The sequence below is a fragment of the Fusarium oxysporum genome, chromosome 4 (assembly GCF_000149955.1).
Source record: "Fusarium oxysporum f. sp. lycopersici 4287 chromosome 4, whole genome shotgun sequence".
NCBI lineage: Eukaryota > Fungi > Ascomycota > Sordariomycetes > Hypocreales > Nectriaceae > Fusarium > Fusarium oxysporum.
This window is the reverse complement of record NC_030989.1, coordinates 3,220,500-3,245,543: the sequence shown is the minus strand read 5'-3', so window position 1 is coordinate 3,245,543 and position 25,044 is coordinate 3,220,500. Positions and strand designations below refer to the sequence as shown.

Sequence of the window (25,044 nt, the reverse complement as noted above, 5' to 3'; positions counted from 1 at the left end):
GCTCACCTTTGCGACGGGCAGTTGGGCGATTTGAGGATGAATTATCACTACCTGTCATTATTGCTGTGTGTATTGCCAAATTTGGAAGTAAAAGACGATGGTGGAGCGAGAGAAAAGGTGGATGAGAAGATACGAGTCGGCCTCGGAGTTGTCGATTTACTAGTGGGGCACGCCTCGCTGTCGTCAGAGCCGATTTATGTGGCTAGAACCCGCACTCGGAGAAGTGGGATATCGGCATCCACCTCAGTTTTCAGCTACTGAAGTCATACATAGAAGTCATTATTTGTCTTAATGTTCAACTTTCTAAAAGTCCGAAGGACTTTTCTCGAGCTCTGGCCGAAGCAGATATATCGGATCTACTTGTTCAACATAACCGCATGCCGGATCGCTCATCGAATAGCCCATGAATGCCTGTATATCCTGGTCAAGCTTCATCGCTGTTTCTATAGGCACAGCGAGGAATTGATTTTCTTCCTGTCTCAAAAAGCCACGAACAGCAAATGTAGCAAAGACTAAGCGGTGCTGGTCTTTGGTGGAATTGGTACCCCCACCATGATACGCTGAAGCAAGCATGATGAATGCATCTCCTTTGTCCATCTCGGCATAGATGCAGTCTTCAACACGCGGAGGGCCACGTTCTGAACCCCTGTGGCTCGTCAGTCACCTTTGATATTTGAAAGATCTGGTAAGCAGTACTAACCATAGATGACTTCCTTGGATAAACTGCGTACCGCCATTCTCCTTTGTGACCTTTGACCCAGCCACAAACAGTCCAACAGCAGATTCACGGTTCACGTCACGCTCATCATCCCATTTTTCGATATTGTCATGGATATTATGACTGATGTAGTCGTCGCGATGAAGTGGCTGCGCTTTGCCTCCAGGTCCAATCCTCATAGCTGTACAAGAATGCAAGTATGGTTTAGAAACCGACTCCTTCCGTTCAGTGCCCCACCAGAACCAACTGCGTGTAGTAAGAAAATGATCGACGACTTGCTGGTATACTGGGTTCATGACCTGAGATCGCGCGTATATAGGGCTGAGAGCAAGGAGGCTTGGCGCCCGTTGCGTCTCCTCTTAAGTTCGCAAGTTAGTTCAGTCATACTAGTAAGTATATTAAGAGGACTTGCTGGGGAAGAAGCTGCCCGACCATTCGACATCGGAGTCCAAACGTGCTCGACATTCATCATATGCCTTATCAACATCTGCCTCAGATACAAGTCCTTTCACGAAAACACCTCCGTCACGCTTGAGAAGTGCAATGATGTCTTCAATGGGGGCATCTGCAGGGACTCTCTGCACCTCGGGACCATATCTGTCCAAAATAGACATAGTGGATAAGAAATATGTGATGTAAGCAACTCAGTGCTTAAAATACTCGCTAAGAATAACGATTGGGCGGTCTCGCAAATTGAAGGAAGAGAGAAAGTTCTTGGATCTGAAAGATGATTGTTCGAGAATGAGTGGAACTTTTTGAAGCGGAGTCTCCGACAGGTGGGGGAGCTGGGAGTATTTCCTGTTGAGGTAAGACCGAAAAATACCCCATTCGGAAATAACATGACTAAACATTCAAATCCGACTCCGAGTAATCCTCCAGCTTGAGTACATCTCCGATTTCTCGTTGCATGCCCACCAATGGAGTTTACTACATAGACTTGATACCTACTACCTTCAGCACATCATAATAGATAGTAAATATACTATCAGCCAATCATTAGCTATAGATCGTTACATACCATTACTTTTGTTTGTTTGTTTGTTTGTTTGTTTGTATATTTTTCGTCTGGGTGGCTGTAACGAAGCCAGATCTCCTACTGGAGCAAAAGACGTGCTGAGCTAGCTAGGTACAGGGAAACCCCGCTTCCTTCACCATCCAGCATACCAATGGCACAAAAGGTGCTGTATTTCTCAAGCCCGTCACCCGTCAGCGGGTTCGGGGGCAATCTACTGTCGAGCTTTTTCCACCGACCAGAATTCTCTCACGCATCACTACATCTGCTGACGCAGTCCACAATCTCCAGTAACCAAGTTGTAGCTCGTAGTCGACTGTCGTGGCGGCAGGGAAAAACCTTGGGAAGGAATCAGAGGCCGGCGGTGCGGCTTGCCTTCAAAGGGGAAAAACCCATCGCAATCGGCGTCGTTGATCGGGAGGATGTCGCTACCGATGCCACGGGCACCGTCCTCCGATATCTAAGGCGTTCTGGTTCTGAGGTGCCGCCATTAGATCCGACAAAGGTGTTGTCAGAGAAGGTGAACTCTCCAAAATTCCTTCTCTGAAAACTGCTGTTAGGGAGCCGATGGCGTCCCCGCAGTATTGTGTGGCCGAGTAGCCCGTAGAAAATCCCGCTCCTAACAGTGCACTAACAGTGCGTGCCAAGAAAGAATTTTTACAGGGGAGAGTTGACATACCATTACTTTAAAACGACGACACAGAACTATAGGTTAAGCCCGTATTAAAGGTCACCATAGATCAATCCCTAGAAAGCTTCTTTCAATTGGTTTAAACTTATGGATCACACTTTATTGTTCTATGGTATAGTAACTAATGCATAGTTGGTATACACAATAGATACTACGTCTAGATAGAAACACATAACTTGTTCAGCTCCCTATATCGGCAATTAGAAACGGCAATATCACCTCACAACAGATTAGACATAGACTCGTACGGAAAACATTGGCTTAATATATCTTCTCAAGAATAGAGCTCCTAATCTAAGATTTTCTATAGAGCATAGTTTCTTTTCTGTATTAGTCACCTTGGGTTGGCAAGGAAAGGTAGGAAAACTTAGGACCTCAAGCAAGTTTAGTATATCTTAACAAGCCTTTAGGATGGCTTTTTTAGCATCCTAATTTAATATAAGAGATTTTCTTGCTCTTTGAGGGCTGGCAGTAGTCTTCCAATATCATTAAGCCAACATCTTAAACGACGTCATAACACACAATTTGAAGCTATTCTCGGAGTCTATCGCAAAACCAGCACCGATCCCGTGGAAGCCCGAGAAATGCCTACTCTCGATATTAGGTCTTTCATAGCCTTCCCCTTTGTTATTCCCTGCGATTCTCGCGATTTATTTCTTCTAATATTATCAACCCGAGACTAAACTACAAATCCGATAAAAGCGAGTATCCTAATTTAGTAACCCTCTCTCCCAGGTCCTTCGCTATCTCCGCTCGCGCTCAGTCCCCAGCCGCGAAACCTTATTATAAATCACCAACTCCCGCTAGTGGTTGGAGGTCAGAGCGGACTAAACCGATCTTGATGAAGATCACCAGAATTAGCAACGGGTATTCAGGTAGCAATGGGCATTTCTGGCGCGAGTGTTGCACTTGTGTAGATCGAGACGGGTAGACAACTTTGCCTCCGTGATAATGCCGGTCGTGGCCTCACTTGTCGTGTTCCGTGGAGTTAGGCCACGGAACACCGAGATACTTCATGCAGGCAGCCTCAAAGCCTTTTGTGAGGTACGAAACGGGTATGACATCGTCGCATCGTCATCGACTATAAGAGTCTCTCTTTGTCCTGGTTATTGACTTGAACAACAACCTTCCAAACTATTTGCATCTAAGAAATCAACAATTCTCGAACTCCTACTCACAATGGTATCTGACTCTACTCTCAGCGGTAACACTTCGCGCCGGCTGTTGCTCAAAGGCGGCACTGTCCTTATCCATGACGCCAATGACAGCGTTCAAGCTCTGGAAAGGAATATCCTCATTGAGAACAACCAGATCTCCAAGATAGCCGAGAATATTACCGAAGTCACTGACGTCGAGGTTATCGATTGCACCGACAAGATCATCTCACCTGGGTTCATCGACACGCATCATCATCTTTGGCAAACTCAGCTAAAAGGACGACATGCTAACGAACTCCTTCTCGATTACATGGCCTCGGGCAATCTCCAGTCTTCGAATTATACGAAGGACGACATCTACTGGGGACAACTTGGAGGTTCTCTGGAAGCAATCAATGCAGGTACCACCACTGTCGTGGATCACTCTCATGTTAATGTTTTTGTTGGCGCTGGTAAGTCTGACAAACCCCGAAGATCCCTTCGAGTTTACTAACAGATCGTGCGTAGCTGCAACTGCTATATCAGCGACCGTTACTTCGGGTCTGAGATGCGTCTATGGCTACTGCCCAACGGCTCGCGTCGCATCGTGGTCACCTTTCGCGATGAATCCGGATATGCTTGCACCATGGGTCATGGATGAGCTTCAAGAGCTAGGCAACAAGGCTCCTTTTGGTGACGAGAGGGTCACGATGGGTCTAGCCTTTGATCTCTGGTTTTTACCGGAGCAGGTCATTCAGGACTTGTTCAAGCGTGCCCGAGAAGCCGGTGTCGAGTTGGCAACAACTCATGCTGTTAGCAACCCACAGATGGGATCTTATGATCTCGTTCAGCAGATCAAAGGTCTCGGCTTGTTGGACAATCGCATGCTTTTCAGTCATCTCAACGGATACGCTGCTGAAAGCGTCAAGGACCTCGCTGATGCAGGAGCGCATATCAGCAGCACTCCCTCCACAGAGATGCAGATGGCTCTGGGAGATCCCGTGTGCTTGAACGATGATCTTCCCCGGGCTCAAGCTCAGTCTAGCTTTGGCATCGACTGTCACAGTAATCAGGCATCTAGCATCGTTTACGAGATGAGACTTGGTTTACAGGGCTCAAGAGCCAAGCATAACCAGAGATTGATCGACCAAGACCTGGCCCCTCGAAAGATCTCCAAGACTGTGCAGGATGTATTCAATCTGGGGACAATTCAGGGTGCTAGGGCGATTGGGAGGGAGAGTCAGCTTGGTAGCATTGCTGAAGGCAAACTGGCTGATTTGGTGATTTTTGACGCCAACACCCCCGAACTAATCTGCGCTGCTGAGCAAGACCCTATCGCAGCCGTTGTTTTGCACAGCAGTATCGGAAACATTGACACAGTCATAGTAGATGGAATTGTTCGAAAGCGTCAAGGCAAGCTTGTTGGTGTAACAGTAGAGGAAAGCATGGTGGACGTTACCAATAAGCGGTCTCTGGAGTGGGCCGATGTTGCCAAAGCGATGAGAAAGTCTCGCGCCGAGATTCTCCAGCGTGAAGCAGAGAAGCAGAACTTGGATGACATCAAGAAGGCAGTGATCAGCAGCTTCAACATTGACTTGTCAAAACTGAGTGGTTGAATGGTCAGGTTATCTGGAGAAAGAGAACACCGTTGAATAGAATAATTTCATACCAATCTATACACCAGAAGCAAGACGTTACTAAGTCGCGATTCGATGTATTGTTGTTGCTTCGTTTCGCTTACGCGAAATAGTGTTCGACTGTCTCATCACGCGACTGTTTATTCGTCCTGATTGAAGTAATCGAATCGCCTGCCACTTTCCTGCAGCAGCCAAATTCACTGGGTCAGTCGAACTTTACTATGAAGAAAAATAGATTCATGTTTTTCAAGCGCAATGAGTGTGTGTTGACTAGAGCTGAATAATCGATTCGACTGGCTCTAAAGTTCATTGAATTTAGCGATAATATTTACGAACTCCTTCATGATTAGAATATCCTCCATTCTCGCTATCTGCAAGATGGCTGACGCCACGCACATGATTGGGTTGGCCCGGAAGCTCTTAGTGCCTTCAGCTGAATGCTGGGCCAGCCATTATAAAATCCGGGCAACGCCACTGTTCTCCCACCACTGAATCTGCCTCGCGACATGCCTCGTTTTACTGATCTAATTCCGAGAGCAGCTCAACCACGAGACGCAGTTACCTGTCCAGGACCACCTTTTCAATACTGCAGCACCAAGCGCCCAACCAGTTTGACTGGTTCAGAATGCCACCGACATCGTACATAGATTATGTGGTGACCCAGGCTCAATCAAACCCACGCGTGAGGAGTCTCGAGAAGTACATTCGCCGAAAGGCTACTCACTCCAGCAAGATCGCCATTATTGATTACGCCCAAAATGGTGCGCCTGGACCCAATAACAAGCCGGCAGTCCTGGAAAACTGTGATATTGATGATATCATCAAACAGCCAGCCACAAACACCATGCGACTGCTTCTCATTGAAGATATCAGTCCTCAAATAATGATAGCCTTGGGTGAAAGATTTGATATCAATCCAATCTTCTTCGCTGAATATGTCAACCCAACCATTACAGACGTCGACAAGAACCCTCTATCACAATCTCTTGCAACAGTACCATCATTTAAGCCTAGTGAAGGATACCTGCATCTTCCATACCAGCAAATCCTGGATCTCAGTAGTGCAAAGCTATCTTATGATATGAAAAATGCACTACATACAGCCTCGAATGTTTCTCGAGATGTCGAGCATTTTGCGTTTCTATCTGGCCAACAGTTGATTATTGCTCATGCTACTTGTTCCGTCATTATCGAGAAGTTCAAGACTTATTCGATATGTACGCTCAACGAAGGACTGCTTGAGATATTTGCTGATCCTTCTAGGTCTGATCTTAGTAGATTCTCCGGTGACACACGTTGTCAAAACTACCAGAGCTGGAAGACGACGACACTATCCTGCCAGTAGTCTGCAAGCAGTCTTTGAAGAATCTGAGCTTCGTCGCTCCATGACGTCCTATACTCAAGGCCATGCCTACTTGGATGGCAAATCAATGCTGGATAAATTGTTTAATTCCTTCCAGCGGCCAGGGCTGTTTGGAGACTCAGCCGCGGCTTTAGCCATCTCGGACTTTCACCGCCATTCTATTCCTATAGTTCTAACCCACTGGAGTTTTGACCTACGTCTTATAGACCTGCTGTCTAAGGGCTACAAGCTCTCACTAGAGGACAATAAATGTCAAGTGGACAATGATTATCTCCTCAATCTAACCAGTTGGAGACAACAAATCTGGCAACGACGTCGCAGATTGACTGTTCTTTCTGAGTCCGTCAACTTTCGGATTGCGCAAGAGTGCGATACAATGACTTGGCAGTTGCTTCTCAGTGATATTACTGAGTTACAAGATCAACTCCAAGACTGTGCTCAGCTGTTTGAGGATATGATCGTATTGACTAGGTTGATGATCCAAAATTCGGACTCAAGGAGATCTATCTTTGGCGATGTCAATGTTGTTCACTTAACATACATCGCAATTCTCTTTGCGCCGGGGTTCTTTGTTTCTAGCATATTCAGTATGTCCATGTACCAGTCATCTGACAGCCAGGAACCTTGGATATATATCTCAACAACCCTTCTATTTCTAGTTCCTGCCATTGTGTTGTTGGCTCAGTATCAGGAAGTTGTACAAGCAGTGGAAGACATTTACTGGGAATCGATTCGCGTTTACAAATCTGCGTATTTAAGGTCACTTACTCAGCAGGAAATGGTATAGTGTCAGTATATGACCTGGACTTAGTTTAGTTAACAAAGTCGCAGTGGGAACCATTGCGGCTCCGAAAGATCTCTCGTCTTAATATCCGCATTATAGTTCGTCCCGGTAGTCAAGATCTATTAGTGCAATCTTCTATGATGGTTCATGCACGACCCTCACGATATCCGAGATTGCATCTATTAATCCACCGAAACAAGTGCCTTACGAGAACCGTTCCGACGTACATCGGTGTTACCAGAGTGCTGGTTCTCTCTTGGTGGCATCGGAACCGAGCGGCTCCGGCTATAGTTCCACCGATCGCATTCAACTCTCAAGGGCAACGAACCGACTGCAGTAACCTAGAAATTTCTTTCAGTAGATCGAGTCAGGGCCGAAGTTTCACTATGTGAGGTGGCTCTGTCGCCTCAACTTTAGTGCATCTAGAACAGCCCGACCTTTGGCAACCTTGGAAATAGATAGGCTCAAACAAGGGGAATAACATGGGTTTGGAACAGTATCCATACATACTTAGATTATTCAAGCAAGAGTGATTAATGAAAGTTTCTAGAAATCTTTTGAGTTAATGCCTTCCTTGCATTAACGTGTTTCTTACGATGAGATACAGCCGAGAAACGCAACAGGTGAAACTACGTATTTCTCCAGATTTCATTCTGGGGTAACTTTACTTTTTCTGAGTAATCACACTCTCTCTCCACGATGTGATAACGCAAGTAATATACCGCTTCCCCGAACGCCACATTCAATTTTCATCTCGTCTTACCAATAAACCATCCGATAATGGGATAATGAGGCCCTTCGTACTAATACCCATGCATCGAGGTCAAACAGCCACAATTCATCGGTCGAGCGGAGCCGCATCTTAGCGCATGATTTACAACAGGGGTTACGACATCCTTTAGTCCAGAGAAAGGGATTTGTTACGAAACCACCTTTCTCATTGTGAAAATTCTATTTTATTTAATGCATTAATATCGTATACGTCTAATTACTCTAGAAACTAAGAAAGAATTTAAGCGGCGGGTATATGATGTGCCGCTGTGATCTAACCAGGAGGGGTATCCGTGAAGACAATCCAAATCTAAAATGACACTTCAGAAAAGGCTCATAGAGAAGTTTTGAGCTATTCAGAGGGAAATGGAAGTGGTTCTCGCTTCAAATGCCTTGTAGAACTTGACTCGCTCTCAAGATCGTCGTAATCAGTACGATCCCGATTCTCCTTGACGACTTCGATTTGAGTAGTCTTGAAAGTTCTAGAAACCTGAATACCATCTTCCTTCCTTTGAGGCAACTCAATGTTATCGCCGCCTGCTTCAATGAAAGTCTGGTTATTGCCTGGAAAGACGGAGCCCATCTTCTTTCCAGTGGTTGTCTTTCCGCTCTTTTGACCGGAGCGAGACCGCGAGTCGGAGTAGTCGTAGCCGTTGGGGTTGCTGGCCTTGACGACCTTGGTGATGAGCTCGGCCATGTTCATCTCGATGTGGAGCTTGACAAGGTATGTCAGAGGATGGAACTGAAGGTAGACGATATCGTTGGGAAGAGACATCATTGCAATGAGCAGGACCTTATTCTGTTAGTAAAGTTAATTGGAACGCGTAAGATGTTCACTTACATCCATTGTCATCGAGACAGCAATCATGAACAAATTGACACGATATAATCGAGTATACTTGGTGAGACCGTTGGCGATAAGGCGAGATCGAACGAGGTAGATGAAGTAAAAGTTCAAGCCAGCATCGACAATCAAGAAGATGCATTTCTCCACTCTATCCCAGACAGCATTGACAGCAATCCATTTAGAACTGATCTGCAATCGGGCGGGGATCCAGACACAGAAAACACTAATGTTGATGGCGAGCAGAACAAGGAACACTATGAGCTTGAGTTTCCATGCATTATGTCGGTTGACCATGAGGATCGAGATTCGGTTGATGATAATCTGTAGTAGCGATTGGATCTGGATAGCCCAAAGAAGGACTTGGGGTATGTTAGACGAGGAAGCTTCGGATCCGGTGAGGGGGACATACCAATAACGAAGAAGACTGGAAAGCCGGGTGGAATGTATTGTCGCAGATACAACCATGTAATTGCACTCATAATCACACTGCTCGTCCATTCCATCCAAACCAAGATGAGATAAATATTCGTTCTCGTCCCTCTCTTCCATGATTTGATCGTCTGCTTCGCAGCCTTGGTACCCGCAAATATCGACACGCCTAGGGAGAAACCCCAAGCGATACTCGCAATGTTCATATCATTGGTACTAGGCTTATGAAACTCATAGTGATCTGACAACAAAAGACCACCCATCTTAGCGGGTTGGCGAACAAGGAATGTCGATGTAAAGAAGAACGAGAATGCAGGGACTCCGAGGCCAGATTTTCTTGGTGCATTGAGATGCATATATTTGAGGGAAAAGGTGCAGACGCTAGCTCGACTCAGGGGCCACGAGGAGGCGTTGCATCCGTTAGAGCGTACTTTTGCGTCTGAGCCTGATCCTGGCTCTTGGATGATGCGCTTATGCACCGGAATACGGACCGTGGAAGATCTTTTGTGTGGGAGGTTGCAGCCCAATTGTCCGGATCCCCTGGGCTCATTTCTTTTGGGAGTGTTATGACTGCAAGGTACCCCGCGATGTGTGATGTTGGTTACAGACGTGCATGTCCCCGGGTCAATGGAGTTGAATTAGGTTACTTGAAGATTGTCTCATTGTCTATGACTCTACGTCCTAATCAATTGATTTATCGACATCTCGCCCTCATTCCCATCTTTCCCATCTTCTTGAAATGGCGAATTGGGTCATTTAGCTGAATCACTAATCAATACCTAGCAGTCATTCCCAATCATCACTATTGGCAGTCTTGCATACAAGACCCTGGACGAGTATTTGCTTTTGCGGCTCCGCATCTTAGCGTCCATCAACACCCAAAAGCCCGGAACACAAGCCTGAGAGATTAGTTAGCCTTGGTCAACTCACACTGAATAAAAGGGGCTTATCTAGTACCAATTCAAAAAACGTGGTGTTGGATGATTAGAGACAGGATGAATTGATCCCGGACAGAAGGTAATAGATAGTTCGTGGCTCAAGCCTCATCGCGTGGTGTTGTCAAAATGCCATGTGCTTACCCTGGTCAATGCTGAGGGTTCGGCTCCGCGGTGGATACGGGCCTCAGCCCTGAGAGTGAGACGCGAGTCAATCTATCGAAGCTTATTTTTTTTACATAGTATGGTCTGTTACAGATGTCGCTCGAGGAAAGAGGAAATATTTGCGATACGAAATGTAGATCGCAATGTTATTTCCTAGTCTGCGGCTCAGATAAAGTGGTTGATGTTGGCGTTTTGCGGCTCAGCCAACGTCGTGAATGAAGCCAATCGCAACGTTTGGACAAAACCCGGATGCCATGCCAATTAAAACTCCAAAATTGGTAAGATTATCTGAATCATTAAGTTTTTAACAATGATAGTGCTTTCGTTCAGTGAAGTTTCGGAGTGAGACAATGTGCATCATCACAATGACGCTATGCATGCTGGCGTTATAACCCAATAAGCAAGTGCATCATTCAAATAATCAAAGTCCTTTCAAGTCACATACATCACGTTCACTTTCACTATAGTAGACGCGACATGAGAGATCGGTGTTAAAGCTTTATCTTTCACATACTAGATATCGCTGCATAATCCGTAACGCCTTAGTTACCCTTGACACGCTGGTCAGGGCTGCCGTCCTTCTTCAGGCCACCGTGCTCAGTGGGCTTGTAGTCACCACCGCTGCTGTCACTACTTCCAAGGCCCTCTCCGGAGCCGGAGGTCTTTCCGCCCTGCTCGCCGGCTTTGTGGGGGTCGACCTTGCCGTGAGCGAACTCGCCGGTGCCGACACGACCGTCAGGCTGACCGTCCTTGCGGAGGCCGTCGTGCTCTGTATGTTGTTAGAGACTGTGCTATGAGGGAGAGTGGAAGGGAAGATGTACCAGTGGGCTTGTAGTCAGACATGATGAAGTAGTTGTTGGTGGTGATAAAGGTTGGTGAAGTTGTTTGTGATTGTTGATGAGATTGAATGTTTGATGATGATGAATTGGAAGCACAACTTAGAGATTTGTCCTTCTTTTATAAACATCAATCCTCTCATATTCATCGAGCAAACGCTGAGACATACGAACTCATTGACGTCATGGATCGAATTGATCGAAGTGTTTGTTCTCTGCTCTTCGCCGTGAGCATATTCGTAGATGTCATTGACTTTGCTTTGTTCAATTCCCAACACAATGTCGCACAAGAAATTCACGGTCAAATATTGGTGATCGCCCAATGCTCACCCCGCATTCAGACTAGATGATGATGCGGTGTAACTAACAACAATAGCAGCCAAACCCGGGGTATGGGCCAATTTGCAGAGCAATTATCGGTGAGAATGATGGAAATGAATTATCAGCTTGTCATTGATGAGAGAATGGAGTTAGACAGTCTCATTCACGAAATTCAGGGAGATGTTTGCATGGATCTACTAGTCCCAAAGCACTGTCATTAGATCTCACAAGCAAACTTATGATGGCATAGACTATTTAAGCTGGAGCTTTCGATTGGCCAGATCGAGTTTCCCCTGAAGTAGCCGCTCACACAGCCCTATCGTTAACCAGATTCTGGCGATCGCCATGCACCATGACACTTGTATGTCCGGCGCATCTCCTCCGGGTGGCTGACGTTCACCGTTAGACCGATTAGATTTATGCAAGCACTACAGCACGAGAGTTTATTCATTAGCGACAACGGATTAACTCCGTGCAAGCTATTTTGAGCCATTACTCGTGTGCACATCGTTAGTCCGACGAGGCGCCTCTGATCATGCCATTGTCGTCACATATTTCTCCACCTACCCGGGACAGCGAGATAAGCATGCCAACGCAGGTTTAGGTAAGTTTTGAGAATGATTATTTCTTAATGTTAATCACTCATTTTTGAGTGGCCTGGTTTCCAGGATAGTGAGGTCTACTGCCAGCATAAAACCTGGTGGACCTACCATTCCTCCGACCTCAATTTCGTGACACACGGAACAGAAGGCGGAGCTGCAAATGACGTTAGCCTCGGATTGAGGCATTGCAAAGGTTACTTGCATTTGACGTATTAAAGTTATCTTCCTAGGGCATCGTACTCATTTTTAGAGCCCGAAAAGAAAATGATGTTTTCTTTTTAAGATTATACGCAAATATATCTTCTTGGGAAACAATAATCATCACCTATGAATTACCGCTGTGCTTACTGAGCATCCTTAAATGAACGGCTGTACTACAACATCCAATTAAGTTTATATACTAGACATCTTTCTGTCATCTTTACATAGTGCTCGGTGGTACCAGCGATACTCAATTGTGCGCCAATCTCAGCGATTTCTGACGATGCGAGAATTATGCGAATAACATCCTTCAACTTATCCATTATCGTTCGATTACCGTTGAAGCTTGGCATCTTGATGAGCCAATGACGCAACTGTATAATTGTTAAGCGCCTTAGTAAAATGCATTGAACTCATCAACCAATTGGGTATCCCAGATCAAATGATCCCCCGTCAGCTGAAAACCGGTTTCAGTACCCCTCGCTCAAGAATCTCACTGTCGCATGTCAATGATCATGGATATCTTATAGTATCATGGACCCTTTATCGATAGCGACAGGATGCGCCACTCTCATTTCAACCATTGGGTCCCTATCACTGTCCATCAACTCCTTTGTTCGCACTTGTCGCGAAGCCCGGGGTGATCTTGACCGGGTGGCACGTGAGCTGCTCTCTCTACAAACAGTCCTTGAACTCATCCAGGAAGATGTGGCTGATGAGAGCAAGACATTTCCCACGACTCTCGAACAACATGTCTCGGTATCGTAACCAATTGCAACTCGGTGGTCGTAGAGCTACAAGAGTGTATCACGAAATATGGCGGCGATAACCGACTCAAATCCAAGGCTGGTTGGACCATCAATGGACAAGGAGATGTCGCAAAACTGCGCTCAAATCTTGAGGCTCATAAGGCAGCATTGGAGTTAGCTCTGGATATGATATCACTGTAAGTACCCACGCGACTACTTGGGACAGGTTGACCAATACATGTAGGCACGTTACCAAAGAGATTAAAAACGACACATCAGCGATTCGTAATGAGACGTCAACGATAAAAGATGACACGGCGCAAATTCTGGAAGAAATACTTCGCCTTCAGCAACGATTACCGAAGCAAGGAGGAAACGACTACATCCTTCAGAACTTTCTTGAGGAGATGACGACATATACTGAGAAGACCATGGATGGCGCATCTATCGATGGAGGAGATTCTAGCACAAAAGCACCATCTTTTGTTCTTGAGAAAGAGGAAGGGAGCGATAAGCCTTCCGATCCTGCTTATCTTTCGGACTGGGAGCTGGATTCTGCAGCGACCGATCCAGTGTCATACAAGTTGAAGAAGAAGAGATGGGAAGAGCAAAAGCGCCAGGAAAGGTTGGCCGAAACAAAGCTGAAAGACGTCCAACGTTCGCTTGAGTCTCCACAGCAGCACATCCAACAGCCGATCGCTTTCCACCATTCAGGTCATCGGCAACCTTCCGAGGAAGATGATGAGCTTGCAGTACCGCCCGATGACGCTTACCTTGAAGAATGGGAGAAGTCCTCAGTAGAGAGTGAAACAAAATATTGGGAGAAGAAGGAGAAAGAATGGCAAGCTCACGTAAATCAGGCATATTTGGGCGAAGTCGAGCGTTTAACGACTTCAGCCCAGTCTACATCATCACAGGACGATGCACGAGGAGTCGCTGGAATCCATTATCCAGACCATGCAAGAGTTCATGAGAGGCAGATATTTGAGGACCGATCAACCGAAACCAGTCAAGCCGCCCAGGAACGACAGTTCAAACCGGGTCCTGCAAAATATGACAGTAATGAAAGGTACTCTCACAACTACGAAAATGACGAACCTGAGGTAACGAAAGGTGTCTCAACAAACGCATCGAAGACAGATCGCCTTACCATCTCCGGATATGACGTATTGTCAGAAACGCCAGACTTCAGCTACTTGGGGGTTGAGACTTTCCACGGCAAATTAGTGATCAACTGGCCCATGCCAACAGCGGTCACAGATCTCTTGTCTGAAGATTACTATATCGAATCCTCCTGCAATAGCTTCACAGCTTTGGCGTGTTCAGCACAAGAGTTCCCCTCGCAGAAAGACACTCTACGACCGAAGCGATATCTAAAACCTAGAGACATCAAAATTGTCTTCTACATTCCAGTGACGACGATGACTACTTCTTCTGTTTTTAAACGCCAATGGGAGTTTATCACCACTGCAGTTGTTGGATTGACGCGGCGTTTGGAGCTTGGCGACGATGTCCCACCTCCTCATGGCATAACATTGTCATTGTCGTTGAGGGACCTCCAAGATGGGATGGAATTCACCCTGAGATCGAGATTATTCTCACAGAGCTGGGTATACTGTACAAGACAGACAACTTGGTTAGTAAAGTGGATGGTGTCTTACTGGATCCGCCTTATCATAAAGATCATTGCAAAGTCTTTGGCAAAATGATCTGTGGGACAATACACGAGGTTCATTGATTGCTTCAGGAGGAACCACACTCTTCTTGTTCTAACGTCTTGATAGTATACAGTACAACCAACAATCCGCCCCCAACACGCCTGTACCAAGAACATCATGGGTACTGAACCGCTCCAAGTAATTGCAGTGGCTCCGCAATGGTCTCAAACGGACTGGGCATCTCATAAACCAGCCCTTCCGTATAACTGGGCAGCAGCTGTTTGTGGGATATTGAAACCCGAGTTCATCATGTCTTTGACAGAGCATGAGATAAGAGTGATACCGTCACCTGGGGAGTTTCTCAAGGGCGTCTGGATGTGTCAAATACGGTTCAGGACGTCGAAACACGAGCAAGTCAACCAATGCGTCTTGACTTCTCCCGATCAGTTCCAGGCAGATCGTAAGAAGATGATCACGCGCTCAGAAGGAGCTCGAGGGTTTGCTAGAAGGCTCTTTGGAAAGTCTTAGTTAAGTAGTTGCTACGAATATACCATTTGAAGTTATTAAAAATTCTGGACACTCATAATTAATCCTGCTTCCTTCCAACGATACCGCCCTTCTTCAAACCAAGCCATACTACAATGGTGACCGTGCTGCAGCTGGCAAAGATGGTCCAGAATGCAGCCCGATACCCTTTCATCAAAGCCTCTTGGCGTTCCGTGATGTTGGAGTGCTCTGTAACTGAAGCAGCAATTGCGGCGGTAATGGCCAAACCGACTGAGTTGCCAAATTGAGCGACTTCGTTGAAGACACCACCAGCGAGGGACTGCATCTCTGGGGGGTAAGCGTCGGAAATCACGAGGTTTGACACAGTGAATAATACTATTTTACATTAGCTTGACCAGGTCAAAGCGCGGTTTAACCTACCATCCGGATTGACGGGTGAAAGGAACATGGCCCAAAAAGGAGCAAGCCAATAGTTCTCACCAACGTCAACGGTCGCCATCAGAGGGGCGGCCACCATTGTCACAAGTGCTGAGACAACAGCTAACGTGCGAACCTTAACTTTGGCGATGAGGAAGCCAGTGATGATGTTGACCGCCACACCCATGATGACATGCGGTAGAAATCTGAGGGAGCTTTCTAGAGCCGACAGACCCTCGACCTTTTGGAAGCTACGGGGCCAGGGTCAGTAAGTGATCAAATTAGTATCTCAAGGGACTCACTATAGCGTTGTGAAATACTCAATACCATTCAGCGAAGCCCAGCACAAGAAGACAGCAATGCAAACTGATGTGAAAGACCGATTCTTCCAGAGGCTGTTGGGTATTAAGGCTGGCTTTCCGCGCTTGACCTGATAGTCCATCCAGAAGGGAAATGCAGCCAACAGAATAATGGCAACTGTCAAAAGCGCGATATTCTGGGGGTCGTCAAGTCTCTTGTACGACGAGGATATCATGGCAAGGACATAGAGCAGCATGCCGAGTGCAACACTCATAGTGGTAGCTCCAACCCAGTCAATCTCATGCATCAAGCGCGTCGTCCATTTCCGCTCTGATGGAGTATACACAGAGGGAAGCGACCAGATCGCGCCTGTGGATAGACAAAAGTTGATGATTGCGCTCATGTAGTAAGCCCATCTCCAGCCGATCGTATCGGTGAAGATACCTCCAAGAACGAGGCCGAGAGCGTAGCCAAGAGGACTGCCCATGCCGTTGATCGCAAACGCGACATTTCTCCAAGGTCCCTTGGGGAAGGTATTGGCTATCAAGCTGACAGCTGTAGGCAAGCACATCGATATCGAGGCTCCAAGTAGAGTGCGAAAAAGAATGACCTGAATGCCCGTCTGAGCAAGGCCAACAGCCAATGTGAAAGCTACAAAGAGAAAGCTCCCCGTAACCCACATCAACTTGGCTCCGACGACATCCGCGATTGCACCAAAGATGAGTAACAGACATCCAGCTGCGAGCGCATACACTGCTGCGGGCCAGAGGATGAGGTTCTCAGAGAGGCCAACGTCGTCAGCAATTTTGGGAAGCGCAGCGATGAGAATGCCGGAGCCCATGGTATTGAGAAAGCTGATGCCCGCAAGAGTGACGATGACAATGACACCTCTTGTCTTGGATATCCCCAGACCATTTGAGTCTTGTGCGCTTGAAGCATTTTCCTCTTCGGGAACTGGAGGGTTCAGTTGCGTGTCGCTGTCATTGTTGATGCTGGCTTGATTGGCTGTTCTTATCTTCGCTTTCGGATTGAGGGGTTCTAGGGGAATGATGCCGCCGTGAATCGACGCAGCGCCCGTTTCCGTCGTGATATCGAAGCTGCGGTCCATTCTGCGCTGTTGCACTGCGTGTTCGATGATGGTGAAGCGAGTTTGAAGTCGAGATAAGCTCTTTTAAGTATAATTCAAGGTCGCATCAGTTGATGGTAAGCAGCGTCATAGTTCATTTCAAGGGCGCGCTTCAGGCTGACAAATGACATCAGTTTACAAGGTTCAAATTACTCAATTGGATCTGTCGCAGATGTAAGAAAATCGCCAAGCATTCTTTGGCATTGTTATAGCAACGTCATTTATGAGAGCTCGATAACAAGTCATACCCACGCCAACGGACAGCGACGTGATTTGGCGAAACGCATAGTCTAGGCTGTTGGCGCCAGCGCTGAAGCTCAAGTGGCCAGCCTCCTCCAGCAATGCGAGACCAGCTAGAACGCACTGACTAGAAGCCTGCAACTATAGGCCGCCAACGCTAGAGAACGTTAATCACAATCTTCATGAGCACCTCGATCATCGAGAAAAGAGTCACAGGAAAATACTAAAGAATACTCGTTTTCATTCTGCTATCATGCGATAACTGCCAATGGACAGTAGCGCGAACAATCTCGACCATGGATATATGCTAACGACAAAACAATACACCTTACGCCTTCTTCAGCGCACCAGCAAGTTGCTCAACCTCGACACCGTTAATCTCTTCAGTAGCCTCATGCTTCTCCTTCCACTCCTCAACCAATCCCTTGAAGTCAGCAGGGAGATAAGGCGAGGTGAGTTCTTGGAACCGACTTCCCTTGCGATGTGTCTCGAGTCCCATATCCTTCATAAGCATGTTGCAATAAGGCAGACCCTCGAATACAAGATCAGGAAGATCGGCTCCGTAACCGCAAGGGTATCGCCACTTGCCCCATTGAGTGTGAAGCATAATCTCATCGGTGATCTCCTTGTCGGATGTAGGAATGCGGTCGATCTTGCCGGCGAGGAAAGCAGCGATCCAGTGGCCTTGGATAGTTGCGCATGTGGCTGTGCTGACGGTTGAGATCATGCCGGCGAAAGCCAAGTCACGGGTCTTGACCATGCCGGAGGGAATCATGAAGCGGTAGTAGCGAAGAGGATTGGCTTCTTTGGGCTTGACATTGAGCTCTGGTTGCTTCTTGAGGCCGGGATACAGAGAGAGGACCTTCTCGTCCGCGGCTTGGGCCAAGGAGCGCCTCTTTTCTGTTGAGTAGGGAAGACCAAGCTCATCCTCCGCAAACTTGATAGTAGACTCCTTCTTCCATCCAGTTGAGCAAATGATAGCGTCGGTGTCAATAACATTGCCAGATGCAAGGACAGCTCGGTTAGGCTCCAATGACTCGATATCATCGATGTGAACTCTGATCTTACCCTGCTTAACAAGGTCAAACAAAGGGCTATCGTAGTTGAGAATACTAAGTCCGCTACCAATCCAGAAAGCAGAGTGCCAAGGCTTGAGCTTCGCAAGCTCAGGGTGAGAGTCGTATCCGATAGCCCCAGTGACATCGTTACTCAAAGCCTTCCAGAAGTTACTGACGAGGAATCTGCCGACAGAAGTTCCATGGAGGAAGTTTCGTACAGCAGGGAAACCATCTTCCTGGCCCCAAGGGCAAGGACTGAACCAGGTCATCCATCGAATGTTGAGCAACTGATCAAGTCGCTTCTTGAGAGGTGTGACGAAAGGAGGAGCGATCCAGACTGGTCCGTTTCCTGTAGGGCGCACAACCAAGTCGACTGTTGCGCCATCTTGAACCAGAGCGTAAGCAACGTCAAAGGCAGACTTGGCACCACCGACGACAATGGCCTTCTTGACGTTCAGGTTAGGAGCTTCTTTGCAGAAGTCCTTAGCGTGGAAGAGAGGAGCGCCAAACTTGTCAGCGTTCTTGTACTGGGGCATATTCGGTGTTGATGTAAGACCAGTAGCCAGCACCAATCTCTCAGTAGTGATACTCTCTGTTCCCTCGGGGGAAGTAACACTAACTCTCCATCCCGCATCGCCATTTCGCTCTACCAAGTTAACAGAAGTGTTAAACTGGATTCGATCGTGAAAGTCGTAGTGCTTAGCAAAGTCGGTGAGATATCGATGGAGGACAGTTCCGGGAATGTGGCTATTGGGCTTGACGCCGTATGTCTTCTCGACCATGGGAAAGTCGGGGAATTCGTATGTGCCCTTCATATTGTTGGACTTGAGACCGGGATAGAGACGGTTCTTGGACCAAGTGCCACCGCATGACTCGGCGGATTCGAGGATGGCCAGATTGGCGTGGGGGCTGATTTGTCTAATGGCTTTTGCGGCGGCCAGACCGAACCATCCTGACTTGTTAGATGACGACGTCTCTGGGAGCAGAAGGGAGAGGCTTACCAGCGCCTACAACCACGACATCATAGGATTTAGTCATGTTGTCTTGATAAAGATAGAAGAATGAGTGTTGAGAGGTAAAAGGCAAGATCGTGTATACTCTATTAGTTGAAAGAAGCAAGTATGATGATGCAAACAAGCCAAGGGGGCGAACCATGGGCTTTCTATATCTATCCAACCACAAGCGTCGGGTATCCCCAAACGTCAGTTTCACTCCAAAACCTCGTCTAATCTCCAACTGACAACTCAGCTGAACCCCTCAAACAACCAATACATGTCGGAACGATATCTCGACTGCTGTAGAACTGTCGTAAACAAGGAATGCCGATAACACTAGCTTAGCTACTACCCCAGATTCCACGTTCCGTCACCCCCATTCCGTCCCCACGTATCAGTTGCCTTATCTGGGGTAAATCATCACTACGGAACGACACGAGAGCTTCAGTAAGTGTTCCGAACCCTGTAACTCATATATCTAATCCAGATTAGTGACGCAGGAACAGAGACGACTCGCTGGAGTTGACTCGGTTATCATGTTTAGCTTAAAGACTAACAGCGCATCATGCGCCTACGGACTTTCCGACCGGAAGTTCCGAAGCTGAAGCGTTTATCTCAGATCTGCGATAAGACTTGTCAAAAGCGGGGTTCGCGATAACCCCTCGTATCATAATCCGGGTTTCAACCAAACCTCGGCGGAGTTCCGCTCTACGTACTTCACATTTTAATTTACTATCTATATATTGTTTCTTCGAGCAGCGCCTAGACCACCTTTACCCCCAGACTCGAAAATCAACCAATCAATTTTCACAATGTATGCCGACATTTCAAAGCCTCCTGCTCAAGGTTCCGATCAACTACACCGAAACCCACCGGTTGATCGATTGGTGTATTACTCATACACTTACATCAATCAACCTGAACCCTCGACGTGATCAACTACCCTACATCGACGACCCTGGTTGATGTAGGTGTAGTGGATTTTTGCAGCGGTGGATTTTTAGTGGGACAGGGTATCCAGTTTTGGACATCTGGATCCACCCTGTTAGGAGGTACTGTCTTTTGTGAGGGCAGGGCCACACAGACTTTAGTATTTCCTAACTTATTTTCGGGCCCCCAGTAGTTATAGAGGATATCCTGGGGTAATTTCCCGTACAGGTCCAAATTTTCATCGATCTGTTTGACGCATTCACACCTCCCGTAATGACCGATCCTTTAGAAGACAAAGTCGTTGAGACCTCTCCACCAATTCTTTCACCATCAACGTTACTAGCTGATGCCCAACAGCTACAGGAAGAACGTCTGTTTCGTCATTTCCGCGGCTGGCTCTTCTCCGAGCGCGCAAAGGACACCTCCTCCTGGACTTGGGACTACGGGTATGATATCCAGCGGGCTCATGAGCGAAGATGGGTATGCAAACTCTGCATTCACCAACGAGTCCCCCAGCCGAAGAACTTCACGCATACTGGTCTTCAAAATGCCAGCAAACATCTGTTCAAAGAACATCATATTCGGGCGCCAGAGGGCAAGACGAAGTCTTCGACGCAGTTGAAAGCGGAAAGCGTCGAGAAGCAGCACCGCTCAATAGCTGATACCTTGACGCTCGATCCGGAAAAGCCGCGGGAGCAGGCCATGGCGAACTCCTTCGTCAAGAACTTTGACAGGGACCATTTTCAACGGATGGTGATGCAATGGATCGTTAAGAGTAATCTTTCCTTTCTCACGGTCGAAGACGAGGATCTCCGAGCCATATTCGATTATCTTAGTCCATCAGTGTCAATACGTGGTGGCCACTTATCTGCAGATACCCTCAGGACCAGGATTATCACTGAGTATCAACGACACCGCCACACCGTTATCGACGTCCTTCGACAATCTCCCGGCCTGATTCACATCTCTTTCGATGGCTGGACGTCGGGAAACCGGCATACCTTGTACGGAATCGCTTGCTTCTTCAGAGATGAGCACAACAAGCCCCGTAAGATTGTGCTGGGTGTGCCCGAGGTTTCCGTACGCCACAGTGGATCGAATATTGCAGCTCAAGTCCTTGATATCTTGACAGCCTACCAGATTACCGAGAAAATAGGATATTTCACGCTTGACAACGCAGAGAATAATGATACAGCGATGGGGGCCATTGGTCGTGAACTAGGCTTCACTGGTGCGTCTCGCCGAGGCCGCTGTTTCGGTCACACGGTCAACTTGTCAGCAAAGGCGTTGCTTTTTGGCAAGAACGCAAGCGCTTTCGAAGAGCAACTCTCCGGCGCGTCGGCCCTGCCGGAAGCAGACTGGGAATCATGGAGGAGCAAAGGCCCCGTTGGGAAGCTTCATAACCTTGTCTATGACATCTTTCGGTCCAACAGATTGATGTACTTGCTGCGAGATCTTCAACAAGATGCAATCAGCAAAGCCAGTTCGTTAAGGGAACGATCGAGGAAGCCACTTACTGTGGTGCGAGACAATAATACCCGCTGGCTTTCCCAACTGTACATGATCCGTAGGGCACTCAAAATTCGGCCATATCTTATCTTACTGGTGGTAAAGTACAAACAGGAGTGGGAAGATGAGAATAGGTCGAAGAGGACGGGTCAGGTCAGGAAGTCCGCAAAACTGCCACGTATCTGCGAGGAGGAGAACAAGCTAACGGACAGCGACTGGGAAGCCCTCCAGTGCCTGGAGGAGATATTGACGCATTATGAGAATGTAGTGAGGACTTTGGAGGGTGACGGACAAGTTAGAAAGAGAAGGCGAGGGTTTCTGGGCTCATATGGTAACATATGGGATGTGATTCTAGGTTTCGAAGAGCTCCTCTCGAAACTAGAGCAATACAAATTGCTTGCAGCAGGCTTTCCCGACGCCGAACAGTTCAGGATCGGGATTAATCTCGCCTGGGACAAGCTTGAAAAGTATTATTCAGCTCTAGATGAAACACCCATCTACTATGCCGCTCTTGCTCTCCATCCTGCATACAAGTGGGCGTATTTCGAGCACACTTGGGACACCCATCCAGAATGGGTCGACAAGGCTAAGGAGATGGTTTACCGAGTTTGGAGGACCGAGTACGCGAATTCCGATATCCTCTCTCAAGCAGACGAGTCAGACGACCAACGTCCAGCAAAAAGACGCAAGTTCTTCAGCCCATTCGAGGCCAACAGTCGTCATATGCCGGCAAGATACGACTCTTCAGACGATGAAGCAGTCAAAGGTGATGAATACGAGACATGGCAAGGTAGCCGCGAAGTGAGTGATAGGAGAGTTCGCGATCCTATTACGTACTGGCATGAAAGGAGGTTGAAATACCCTCGACTTTCGCGGATGGCGTTGGACTTTTTGACCATTCAGCCAATGTCTGCAGAGTGCGAGAGGCTCTTTTCAGCTGCCGGAAGAATGGCGGTGCCGTCGCGAAGCCTTCTGGATGCCCAGATTATCTCCATCTGTCAGGTATCGCGGTCATGGTATAGGGCTGGGATCGTCAAGGAACTGGATCCGATGTTGATCTCGTGGCGCGAGGAAGAGCAGATTTATGAGGGTCTTGGGATGAGTGATGGCGAGTTAGCAGAACAAGCAACGGCATGGCTGAGGGCTCAGGGCGATGAGGGAGAGAGTGAGGGGTAGTAGGCTGGGCAAGTACCATCCATGATCAAGAGCGCAAGTCACGTGAGCGAAGTGTACGACAAACCAACCGTCAACTACATCCACCAAAGGCGCTGGTGTAGCACACTACACCCACCACACCGGACAGTTGCTTACATAATTTACATTTACACTACTCTGGGTCGAAAAGTGTAGTTGGTGTAGTTGATCGGAACCTTGCTCCTGCTCCTCTTCCCCAGGCCAAGCCTGAGACTGTTGGTGAGGGGATAACTCTTCTGCCTCCACTTTCGAGACGGGGTCATGGACCTGGTCTTGTTATTCTGAGTCCTGACTCGGAGAAGCATTTGGAGATTGTTGAGGGTGTTCCTTCTGCTCTTTTGAAGTGGGCTGAGGAGGGGTATGCTGTTGTTGAGATACAGGCTAAGGCGTTTAAGAGAGATGCGGGTGAGGTGTTGAGTGATGCTTTGAAATCTTTGAGGGGCTGTGAGCAATTGGAGAAGGATAGAAAAGTTGGACTTATCGGTGAGTGAGTCCGTGTGTTGGTTGGTGACGTGATACTAATTCTCCGACAGCATATGACCCCAAGCTATGGAACCAGGTAGCTGGCTCAGTCAACAACTCTGGTCTAGTAGGCGCCGTGATCTACGCCAACGACGCAGATCTCGCAACCCTTGAAAAGTCCAATATTCCCATCCTGCGCCACATTGCAGGCCGCACAGCCATCATTGAGAGAGGTGATGGCCTCACAACATACTCATACTCCAGCGCAAAGTCTCATCTCATGGCAACTCCATTCCAAGATGACTTTGACTACTGGACTGAGTCTCTATCGCACACAAGAAACTTGACGTTTCTCAAGCCTCTTACTAATGGCCCGTACTTTGATCTTGAGGCTATCTGGGATGAGCATACTTATTATGAGTTTGCGGACCGGTCGGTTGAGCATACAATGAGTACTATGGTTGATCAGCCATACGTTAATCACGTGCCTACTGTAAGTTCACTGCAGCTTTTACATTGAGGATGGGTTGAGGTACTAACATTGGTTCAGCTTACCGGTGGCATCGGTCGCAAGTCACTTACAACTTTCTACCGCGATAACTTCATCTTTCAAAATTCAGACGACACAGAACTTGAACTCATCAGCCGCACAATCGGTATTGACCGAGTAGTCGATGAGTTCCTCTACAAGTTCACACATAATAAGACAATTGACTGGCTGTACGTCACTTCCTGTCCCTCTTAGTATCCCTCACTAACATCTCAGACTTCCCGGCGTTCCACCAACCGACAAGAAGATGGAAGTCCCCTTCACAGCAGTCGTAAACATCCGCGGCGATCGTCTCTACCATGAGCATATCGCGTGGGACCAGGGCACTGTTCTTGCACAATTGGGTTTGATACCGCAGTATCTTCCCTTCCCGTATCCTGTTGCAGGACAGAAGGAGGGTGCCAAGTATGAGTATCGTGTGCCGGTGACGGGTATTGATACAGCGGCGAAGATGAGGGATAGGAATTCGGTGGCTTCGAATGAGATGTTTAGTTACAAAGTTCGGGAGGTTTAGTGTAGCATTTTGTTAGAAGCATTAGTTCGGCGTCAATTGATTTGAGTAAAACATTAACTTTTCTTTCCCGCGGGTAGTATTCGGTCCCGAAGTGTGACGACAACTTTGCCCCACTCGGGGTCTTGTTTGGACGCTCAAGATTCGCATGCTCTTGAGCCCCAATAGCCATGGAGGAATTATAGCCAATTGAATCGGTGTTATTGTATGACGAGGTAAACTTGTATAAGACCATTGGCTTGTGAGTTTTGCTGTTTCTGACATGTCAAAAGCACAAATACTTGGGGGTGATGCCAGAGAGTACTACAAATCGTAATCGTGATGACACACTACCTTTGAAGCGCATTGGTATCAGTGCGGCAATTGTCTAGTCCTACCGCAACCCTTACA

General features: G+C 47.5%; 9 protein-coding genes across 12 annotated transcripts; 4 read left to right on the top strand and 5 right to left on the bottom strand.

The window, feature by feature from the left end:
• Positions 1-208: 208 nt before the first annotated feature.
• FOXG_04031 (uncharacterized protein) lies at positions 209-1,469 on the bottom strand. 2 transcript variants are annotated; one of them, XM_018381904.1, is made up of 3 exons: positions 1,131-1,469; positions 701-1,076; positions 209-646 (listed from the first exon to the last, which is right to left on the bottom strand). In XM_018381904.1, exons 1-3 carry the CDS (start codon positions 1,330-1,332, stop codon positions 304-306), a joined length of 921 nt encoding a protein of 306 aa, XP_018238515.1. In that variant the 5' UTR covers positions 1,333-1,469; the 3' UTR covers positions 209-303. The 2 variants fall into 2 exon arrangements, with proteins under 2 accessions (XP_018238515.1, XP_018238516.1); XM_018381905.1 differs by having other exon boundaries at positions 228-646; positions 1,151-1,469.
• Positions 1,470-3,355: 1,886 nt separating this feature from the next.
• FOXG_04030 (uncharacterized protein) lies at positions 3,356-5,241 on the top strand. Its single transcript, XM_018381903.1, has 2 exons — positions 3,356-4,030; positions 4,086-5,241. Exons 1-2 carry the CDS (start codon positions 3,601-3,603, stop codon positions 5,171-5,173), a joined length of 1,518 nt encoding a protein of 505 aa, XP_018238514.1. The 5' UTR covers positions 3,356-3,600; the 3' UTR covers positions 5,174-5,241.
• Positions 5,242-5,718: 477 nt separating this feature from the next.
• Positions 5,719-7,344, top strand: FOXG_18721 (uncharacterized protein; the record flags this gene model as incomplete). The annotated part of the gene is made up of 2 exons (XM_018398861.1): positions 5,719-6,411; positions 6,458-7,344. The coding sequence occupies exons 1-2, from the start codon at positions 5,820-5,822 to the stop codon at positions 7,342-7,344; spliced, it is 1,479 nt and encodes a 492-aa protein (XP_018238513.1). The 5' UTR covers positions 5,719-5,819.
• Positions 7,345-8,273: 929 nt separating this feature from the next.
• Positions 8,274-9,763, bottom strand: FOXG_04029 (uncharacterized protein). Its single transcript, XM_018381902.1, has 3 exons — positions 9,369-9,763; positions 8,954-9,318; positions 8,274-8,905 (listed from the first exon to the last, which is right to left on the bottom strand). Exons 1-3 carry the CDS (start codon positions 9,742-9,744, stop codon positions 8,465-8,467), a joined length of 1,182 nt encoding a protein of 393 aa, XP_018238512.1. The 5' UTR covers positions 9,745-9,763; the 3' UTR covers positions 8,274-8,464.
• Positions 9,764-10,950: 1,187 nt separating this feature from the next.
• Positions 10,951-11,598, bottom strand: FOXG_18720 (uncharacterized protein). Its single transcript, XM_018398860.1, has 2 exons — positions 11,310-11,598; positions 10,951-11,257 (listed from the first exon to the last, which is right to left on the bottom strand). The coding sequence occupies exons 1-2, from the start codon at positions 11,329-11,331 to the stop codon at positions 11,031-11,033; spliced, it is 249 nt and encodes an 82-aa protein (XP_018238511.1). The 5' UTR covers positions 11,332-11,598; the 3' UTR covers positions 10,951-11,030.
• A 1,344-nt stretch (positions 11,599-12,942) lies between these two features.
• On the top strand, positions 12,943-15,431 carry FOXG_04028 (uncharacterized protein). Of its 3 annotated transcripts, none has more exons than XM_018381900.1 (3): positions 12,943-13,394; positions 13,442-14,926; positions 14,982-15,431. In XM_018381900.1, exons 1-2 carry the CDS (start codon positions 13,384-13,386, stop codon positions 14,904-14,906), a joined length of 1,476 nt encoding a protein of 491 aa, XP_018238509.1. In that variant the 5' UTR covers positions 12,943-13,383; the 3' UTR covers positions 14,907-14,926; positions 14,982-15,431. The 3 variants fall into 3 exon arrangements, with proteins under 3 accessions (XP_018238509.1, XP_018238510.1, XP_018238508.1); XM_018381901.1 differs by having other exon boundaries at positions 13,442-14,399; positions 14,458-15,416; XM_018381899.1 differs by having other exon boundaries at positions 13,442-15,431.
• Positions 15,314-17,273, bottom strand: FOXG_04027 (uncharacterized protein). The gene is made up of 3 exons (XM_018381898.1): positions 16,082-17,273; positions 15,783-16,030; positions 15,314-15,737 (listed from the first exon to the last, which is right to left on the bottom strand). Exons 1-3 carry the CDS (start codon positions 17,185-17,187, stop codon positions 15,442-15,444), a joined length of 1,650 nt encoding a protein of 549 aa, XP_018238507.1. The 5' UTR covers positions 17,188-17,273; the 3' UTR covers positions 15,314-15,441.
• Positions 17,274-17,677: 404 nt separating this feature from the next.
• FOXG_04026 (uncharacterized protein) lies at positions 17,678-19,773 on the bottom strand. Its single transcript, XM_018381897.1, has 2 exons — positions 19,505-19,773; positions 17,678-19,455 (listed from the first exon to the last, which is right to left on the bottom strand). Exons 1-2 carry the CDS (start codon positions 19,656-19,658, stop codon positions 17,774-17,776), a joined length of 1,836 nt encoding a protein of 611 aa, XP_018238506.1. The 5' UTR covers positions 19,659-19,773; the 3' UTR covers positions 17,678-17,773.
• A 3,361-nt stretch (positions 19,774-23,134) lies between these two features.
• On the top strand, positions 23,135-24,657 carry FOXG_04025 (carboxymethylenebutenolidase; the record flags this gene model as incomplete). The annotated part of the gene is made up of 5 exons (XM_018381896.1): positions 23,135-23,166; positions 23,283-23,614; positions 23,665-24,086; positions 24,144-24,313; positions 24,360-24,657. 5 exons carry the CDS (start codon positions 23,135-23,137, stop codon positions 24,655-24,657), a joined length of 1,254 nt encoding a protein of 417 aa, XP_018238505.1.
• Between the last annotated feature and the right edge of the window lie 387 nt (positions 24,658-25,044).

Bases quoted from the DNA above. Each gene is read 5' to 3' on its own strand.
- FOXG_04026 (XM_018381897.1), bottom strand. From the start codon at position 19,658: ATGGTTCGCCCCCTTGGCTTGTTTGCATCATCATACTTGCTTCTTTCA. The intron at 19,456-19,504 runs GTAAGCCTCTCC...CTAACAAGTCAG, and splicing joins TGTCGTGGTTGTAGGCGCTG to GATGGTTCGGTCTGGCCGCC.
- FOXG_04030 (XM_018381903.1), top strand. From the start codon at position 3,601: ATGGTATCTGACTCTACTCTCAGCGGTAACACTTCGCGCCGGCTGTTG. The intron at 4,031-4,085 runs GTAAGTCTGACA...GATCGTGCGTAG, and splicing joins TAATGTTTTTGTTGGCGCTG to CTGCAACTGCTATATCAGCG.
- FOXG_18720 (XM_018398860.1), bottom strand. From the start codon at position 11,331: ATGTCTGACTACAAGCCCACTG. The intron at 11,258-11,309 runs GTACATCTTCCC...AACAACATACAG, and splicing joins GTCTGACTACAAGCCCACTG to AGCACGACGGCCTCCGCAAG.
- FOXG_04027 (XM_018381898.1), bottom strand. From the start codon at position 17,187: ATGGACCGCAGCTTCGATATCACGACGGAAACGGGCGCTGCGTCGATT. The intron at 16,031-16,081 runs GTGAGTCCCTTG...CTGGCCCCGTAG, and splicing joins GAGTATTTCACAACGCTATA to CTTCCAAAAGGTCGAGGGTC. The intron at 15,738-15,782 runs GTAGGTTAAACC...AATGTAAAATAG, and splicing joins TTCACCCGTCAATCCGGATG to TATTATTCACTGTGTCAAAC.
- FOXG_04031 (XM_018381904.1), bottom strand. From the start codon at position 1,332: ATGTCTATTTTGGACAGATATGGTCCCGAGGTGCAGAGAGTCCCTGCA. The intron at 1,077-1,130 runs GCAAGTCCTCTT...TGCGAACTTAAG, and splicing joins GTCGGGCAGCTTCTTCCCCA to AGGAGACGCAACGGGCGCCA. The intron at 647-700 runs GTTAGTACTGCT...GACGAGCCACAG, and splicing joins ATCCAAGGAAGTCATCTATG to GGGTTCAGAACGTGGCCCTC.
- FOXG_04029 (XM_018381902.1), bottom strand. From the start codon at position 9,744: ATGCATCTCAATGCACCAAGAAAATCTGGCCTCGGAGTCCCTGCATTC. The intron at 9,319-9,368 runs GTATGTCCCCCT...ACATACCCCAAG, and splicing joins TCCAGTCTTCTTCGTTATTG to TCCTTCTTTGGGCTATCCAG. The intron at 8,906-8,953 runs GTAAGTGAACAT...TAACAGAATAAG, and splicing joins CTGTCTCGATGACAATGGAT to GTCCTGCTCATTGCAATGAT.